The sequence below is a fragment of the Anarrhichthys ocellatus genome, unplaced genomic scaffold, assembly GCF_004355925.1.
Source record: "Anarrhichthys ocellatus isolate YVR2014 unplaced genomic scaffold, GSC_Weel_1.0 scaffold4, whole genome shotgun sequence".
Classification (NCBI taxonomy): domain Eukaryota; kingdom Metazoa; phylum Chordata; class Actinopteri; order Perciformes; family Anarhichadidae; genus Anarrhichthys; species Anarrhichthys ocellatus.
In genome coordinates, this window is record NW_022280034.1 from 13,083,064 (window position 1) to 13,090,305 (window position 7,242).

The 7,242-nt window shown below is 43.9% G+C and overlaps 1 protein-coding gene across 1 annotated transcript; it reads left to right on the forward strand.

The window, feature by feature from the left end:
• The first annotated feature begins 201 nt into the window (after positions 1–201).
• LOC116381660 (GTPase IMAP family member 4-like) lies at positions 202–4,767 on the forward strand. The gene is made up of 8 exons (XM_031843972.1): positions 202–253; positions 560–670; positions 1,094–1,171; positions 1,590–1,640; positions 1,750–1,800; positions 1,920–1,970; positions 2,216–2,257; positions 2,422–4,767. The coding sequence occupies exons 2-8, from the start codon at positions 631–633 to the stop codon at positions 3,156–3,158; spliced, it is 1,050 nt and encodes a 349-aa protein (XP_031699832.1). The 5' UTR covers positions 202–253; positions 560–630; the 3' UTR covers positions 3,159–4,767.
• Positions 4,768–7,242: the final 2,475 nt, after the last annotated feature.

Below are 7,242 nucleotides of genomic sequence, written 5' to 3' on the forward strand. Positions count from 1 at the left end.
GTTTGTTTTATTTCATTAAGTACGTGAGTCAGTACGCTGTACACGTTCCGGTTCTTCTTGTTAGAAGAAAAAGGTGTGTCCATCCAAAGAAATACATCAACATACCTGAACATGGCTCAGTACAATAAGAGCAGTGCTGCTCTTGAGGGCGGGCCTGAGCGGGAAGAAAACTTTGACCTAGTGAGTTGCATCAGGTTTTGACAGACTGACTGTAGATGGCATTCCTGGGGAGGATTATCTGACTACGCCACATGTAATGGAGTTTTAGTGACATTTTGCAATTGCTGTGGGTTTAAATAGACATTTAAACTACATTATATTGTTTATGTGCAGTTTTCCTGTGTAGGTTTTCTGTTTTGGTTTACCCTGTCTTGAAACTCTGCTACATGTTAACATACAACCGACTACAGAGCCTTTCCTAGGTTGATTTTGAAATGATATTGAGGCTCTTTACTTTTGCTGTAGTAATAGATTTTAATCCTGATATTGTTCCCGGTTGTATGATTGCGTTTGTTAACCCGGGTGTTGAGTTAATCTTTTAGTGCTTTTATACTGACAGTCCTGGGCAGAAGTGCCATCACATATTCTCGCTACCTTGACACGGACTGGAAGTCTGTTAACTGCACAGAAATGGAGTGTCAATGTGACAACTCTGAGGATGCTGTTACAGGTGAGACGGACATTTAGAAAATCATCAAGCATGCTTTTAAAAGACATAGATGTCTGCGCTGCTTCACAGAGTAAATAGTGTTATTTGTATCTTAACTTCCATTCTATGAAAGTACATTTTAAACAGACACTTAATGAACTGTCCATTACTCAGTTAATGAACTTATTTTAATCTCATTGTAATATTGTGTCTTCATGGTTGCGTGGTTGTATGTACTCTATAGCGTCAAGGTAGCAGTAAAGAAATGTTGACTTCTGGGATAGTTTTTCAAAATAAATATAAGAAATCAAGAGCGCCTAACTTTTGCAGTTATGACAAGTATTTCATCCTGGATTTTCCACTTGGGTGAAAGGTAAACCCCATGACACATTGTGTGCAACATTGCAATACTAATGCCTTCCTCCCTCCCCCTCTCTTGTTTAGGCTGGTGGATGAGCAGCAACGGTGCCCAGATGGGAGCTTTTACTGTGGTGGGGTATCTCCTCTACAGATTCTCGCAGAGTCAGTCACTCGCTGACACACAACATCACATTCATTTCACAAGCTCCCCCTCACATACAAGCCAGCAGGTTCCTCAGATTGATTGACCTGTCCTCCCCAGAGATAGTGAGTCTGGAAACAAGAAAGCACAAATTGTTTTGATGTCAGGGGCTCAGCCAGGACTTGTGGGTCCTCCTGGGTGACCCTAACCTCCCTCCATTTTTAGTGACAAACATCAACTAACAGTATACCGATTTGCATCAGGCCTGCTGGGCACATTCTTTAAATGATGAAAAACAAACATCTCTAAAGGATAAAGCAGGTGATACTCTATATTTGTCACATGGTCAGCAGGAGACAGAAGACCAAAACCAACAATGAATCAATGATGACCCCCTGCTGTAACACTGATACTGATAGCAGTCTGTTTTCCCTGCAGCACTCCCGGCTCTGATCCGATGGCCAATTCGTCTGTTCTGCTCCCTAACTGGTGAGTTATGTATCAGAGGTCAGAGGTCACTTTGTCCTCCCCCTCACAGTCATGTTTGTGTACGATGTGACATAAAAACACCAGATAATTAATGTGCGTTCTGCCTCAGGTCTGTCAGCTCTTTGGAGCTGGGTGGGCCGCCTAGTGGGAACCCTTCGTGGTACGACATGTACATCCCTCATTTCTGACCCACAGGTTCAAAAAAAAAAAGAAAAAAGAATGTGTCACATGTCACCTAAAGTCATGTGCTAACTTTTCTATTTATGTCTCGCGTCTCAGGAATCCAGAGCCTGTGTAAATGGCTGTCTCGAATTTGGCGGTTTGTCGGAAGTGAGTGTTTCTTTTTGACATTGTGTACTCTTCATTGAGTGCTTTTTAAGTGTAGGTAAACAGGTCAGGGGAAGTTTAAAATTGGAGCGGGTATGTTTGGGTAGTCTGAGGAAGAGACTCGGAAATTCAGCAGACACAAGAGAGCAATCTAGTATCTGCATGGTTCAGCTATTTAAGTGATAGACCTGCATAATTGTTTTAGGCCTATACTTAAGCAACTGCCTTACAATGTGCTCCTCCATCAGCATCTTCCTCCAAGTTCAAGTGGCTGGTTGCTGTCATCACAGGTCAGTTCACCTTTAATTTAGCATTTTGAGGATTTTTCTACTGTTTCTTGTTTGTTCTGTTGAATGTGAGATATTTGAAACATAAAACCTGCTCACTCAGACCCAGTTTGGCTGAGAATCTCAGCTTTTATCGTTTATCGAATGAAAACCTGTCGCCTCTGCAGGATCATCTGGAGATGGAGCACTGGAGTCACAGAATGATCGGACCAGCAGCGCCAACAAACCAGGCCTGAGGCTGATCCTCCTGGGGCCCACGGGTGGAGGACGGAACTCCCTGGCCGATTCTTTGTTGGGCAACAGTGAGAAAACGGCACCCATGGGTCCCCTGATGGAGAGCACCAAGAGATGGACAGTCATGGGTGGGAGAGAGGTTATAGTGATCGACACCCCAGATCTTTTGGGGCCGTCATTGGGGAACAACAAGAGAGCCAGAGAAGCTCTGAGGAGCCTTCAGCTTTCCAGTCCTGGACCACACGCCTTCCTGCTGGTGATACCAGCTGGGGGCTCCAGCACGGGGATCGACCAGGATCTGACGCAGGCCATCCAATCCACCCTTGAGCTGTTTGGAGACGGGGTCGCGACGCACATCATACCAGTACTCACCCACGTAGACCGCCTGGGTCGAAGGCGTACGGTAGATCAGAAGCTGGATGTGAGGGACTCCGGAGAGGGTCTGGAGAGGGCTCTGTCTCTATGCGACCAGAAGCCAGAGCTGGTGGACAACGGGCCAGACTGCCCCCCAGAGGCAAAGAGCGTGATGCGCAGGCAGCTGTTGGGGCGGGTGACGGAGATGAACAGGGGACATTTCGTCCACGAGCTGCAGAGGAGGGAGGACCGCATCAGAAAGGAGCTGCTAGCTGACATGAGCTCCGTACTGGCTGGAAAACTGGGACACATGTAAATGAGAGGGGTTGGGGGGGGTAGTTGGTGTGCATGTGTGTGTGTGGGACAGAGTTGTCGGGGCAGGAGGAGGAGGCAGGATTCACTCAAGTGTTAAACATGCAATTTTGACTTTAAGTGTAAGGGCGATTCTTTGCCTGGGGTATATTTGTCACTCTGCTGGTTTACCACTGTCCAAATGAATTTACTACCTTTGGCCGCCTTTTGGTTTTCAACATGCCACAGATTCTTTCGGTTAGAATTCATGCCTATACACACTTCTCTTTCCCATTTTGGTGTGTTGTAATTCTTCGATGTCTGTATATTCTTTTGTGAAGGCCTGCGCCTCATGTTTTCTTACTCTGCTCCAGTGCTCGGCCCTCCCTTGTCTTTAATAATTTATAGGAGATATCAAACTTTAAAAGATGATCAGAGAAAATAAACTCAAGTCACATTGGGACTAGAGTTCAGCAGTACTGTTTGAATGTGTACTGTGCTTTCTCCAGAGGCCTCTGAAACGGCAGTTAGACCAGAAAATTAACAATTGCTTAAATATAAAATACTGAAAAACAAAGATCTTCATCATATTGTCAGCGGATGACAGTAACAAGTCGATGTATGATATAACGATATCACTAAATCTATCATTTTAACTTTGACAACATATTATCAATATTATCTCTTTGTTGCAAGTATATGTAGTCAATGTAGCGCAGTGTAAACCCTAATTAACAACTTTTCATGTTAATTCATGTTATATATTACACGAGTAAAGCGGATTGTTTCTCTGGTCAGAGAGAGCATTCAAACCAAACAGTACAGACCCTCAACAGACCAATCAGGTTCCTCATGCATGATGACAAACTTTGGCATTAATAAGTATATTATACTTACTGGTCTGCAGTACTTTTGACAAGCCTGACCTCTGATTTGAGAAAGAGAGAAAACAGCATTAAAAGAAAATGCCCTAGCAGCGCAAGAACTGTCCACAACTGAGGAAAAGAGATGACTGGCTGACTGGAGGTGGTCCTAAAAACTTGAATGATGTTTTAGTTGCCTTGATAGGAAGTGCCAAAGTCTGTTACACTTGCCTTAGGAAGCATGTTTTGGTATTGACACTGAATAAAATGACTCCTAATTTAAGCTGGTCACTCAGAGTGGCAAACACACTTATTAACACCAAACTGCAGCTTTGTTTCAGGTTTTCTGCCTGCACAGCATTCTCAGGAGTTTGCAAACCAAAGTGGAGCTAAACTATAAAGTGAACCGTATTTTGAGTGAATTCTGAGCTATTCTCAAAATGTCAACACAAGAGGAACAACTCCTGTATCCGTTAACAGCGTTACCAAACAAACCATCGGCTGAGGCGATTGTCGTAATGTTTCAATTCAGCAGACCAAAAAAAGACCGTTGACAATGTCATAGTTATCGAAAGTATTCCCTTGTTGCATCTTTTGTGTTCCACATCATGTCCGGTGTGTGAATCCATTGTTTCCTTGTGCATGTACTACGCAATTTGAGACTCCACCAGTCTATGGTTGGTTATAAGAGGCTATATCAAGAATGAATGAAAGAATACAAATACATTGAGAGGCTATCCAAAACGTTTTGTTTGCCATTAAAAAAAGCTTTGTTTGCAAATCAACGACTTATTTTTGCTGTTGTGCTGAATCTCGGTGGGATGCTGAAAGATGTAAAACACGTCTCTATTGGCTAGTTGTGATCGGAGGGACATCTTAACAACATGTAAGTGATAATGTACATTACTGACCCCTCATTTCACAACACTGACCCACTCGTTGTTCATTACTGCGCCTATAAAGGGGCTAAATAAGAAATCAGCAATTTGACACCAAATATTGTTTTGAAAATGATTGTATTCATAATTATAATGACACGGATGGGGTTATCCAGAGTCCATAATCATATTACGGTAGAATGCCATAATTGACCAGAATCAGTTTTGAGAATTCAACAAAGCAGTGTTATAACAGTGGTTGAAACACCTATACTACCATACTATTTAGTATGCAGCAAAAAAGATAGTGTATGTCCTAATACATAGTATGTTAAATGCAGTATGCCAAAGACACCTGGACGGTAGGTCCGTATGCAAGCGTCCATGAGCAAGAGGGTCAAAGTTCAAGGTGCAATGTTATGAGGAAGAAATATGTCCTACAGTATATTTGAATGCTTACTGCACGCTACAGTATGTACGGCTCTTACACTTTTAAGCCTAGGTCCCGCTTATGAGAATCAGCTCAACACTGACAAAACTTTTAGATTGCAAACAAAACTTTTGGATTTGCATTAATATATTTTTAATCACAAATGTATTTTACTTTTTAGTTTTGCTATTAAATCTATTTTTTTGATTGTACTGTGGAAAGTTTTACTCTCAAACCTCGCTTGATTGCATAATAACAGCACAGAATTAACCCCATAAACAGTTGCCTATTTATACAACTCCGGCTGTTTAGCTGCTAAATATATGTATAATGTTGTCTGCCATGCAAGAAAACCACAACAATGAGCTAAAAGAGGATAAAAATGCTCTACAAATTGGTCATGTTAAAACCATTAACACCTACCAACTCACCTAAAAGTTATACATGCACGTCACTGCTGCAAACAGAACTTATTAAGCGTATATATTTTAAGCATGTCCGCTCAATGGGTGAGGAGGATAAAGTGGAAAATACGGGGCTTCGTCGTCTCAGGGGAGGGACTGCTGCTCCACTGTCTACTGACGCAGGCGGTGGTGGTGACAGCAATATGGAGCCAGGGAGGCGCCACTGCGCATGTCCGCGTCTGCACGGACGGAGACAGACTGAGCGAGAGAGAGAGAGAGAGCGAGAGCGAGAGCTATACTAGGGAAAGATTGGCAAAGACAAAGGACTGAACAGCCTTTAGGGAAACGGGAAAGACTATATCCAGTTTATACACCGGTTTATAACAGTCCAGCCGTGACACCACCGGCGTGAAGCGACCAGGTAAGTGGTCGCGTGGAGAAAATGAAGTTATAAGACGTAAAAGGAAGCGTTGTGGTTGTGTTCGCTGTGGACTCAGCAGTCACGTAGAGCAGCCAGAAGATTATCGCCAGATATCTGTTACTACCGCGGATGAATTGCATCTGTACGTGTATGGTTTCGGAGCATTAACAGCCGCTATCACCGTTAACGGACCGTGAGCTCTCTGACGTGTGTGTGTGTGTGTGTGTGTGTGTGTGAGTGAGTGTGTCCTTGTTTTGTTCGGAGCTGTTGCCATATTTTTTTGGTGCTAGCTTACTGAACAGGCTGCTTCCTCTATCCTGTCCAGGCTCCTGAAAATGTTTACCCTCTTCTTATTCTGGGGTCTGCTGACCAAAGAGGAGATGGTAGAAGCTTTTAATGTCACCCCCCCCCCCCCCCAACTATTTGTCGCCATCAATAACAAATTCAGCGTTGTTTTTAGGTGTTTGTTAAGTTTTTTTAGCTGCTGTTCAGACTGAGTAAGCTGTTTTTAAGATGTCATTTTTGGGCTCGTGCTAACTTGTGGAGGGAATTAGTCACCGTAGGTAGTTATGTTGAAACATTAAATTATATATTCACAAAGGTAGATAGTAAAAATACAGCTTTTGTCTCCTGTCTTTCTGTCAGTTCTGTCCTTCAGCACCAGGTCCTGGTTGTATCTGTTTCAGTGGACGTGACGCCTCACGGTCAGCAGCTGGGTGACATGGAAAGAAGTGTGAGGCTATAGGCTTGGTGACTGGATGGAAAGAGCTGTCAACGCACACACACACGGAAGATGGAGGAAGTGGAAACACACAGAGAGCAGCGGCAGTTTGATTGACCACACTGCTGTGGTGGTGGTGGTCTTGTTGAAGGAGTAATCTTTCATTGGGAGCATCTGGAGTGTCTTTGTTTGCTGGCGATCCCATCTTGAGCTCCACTTTTTACCCCCCCTCTCCACCTCCTCCCCCTCTTTTCGGCTTTCTGACCTTCCAGCGCATGCTGCTTAACCCTTCGGCACCACCACCGCCCCGACCGAGCCGGTGTTAAACACCACCAGGTCTCATTCACCTTGCAACCCCCCCATCACCACCACCGCCACCACCTCCCCCTCGA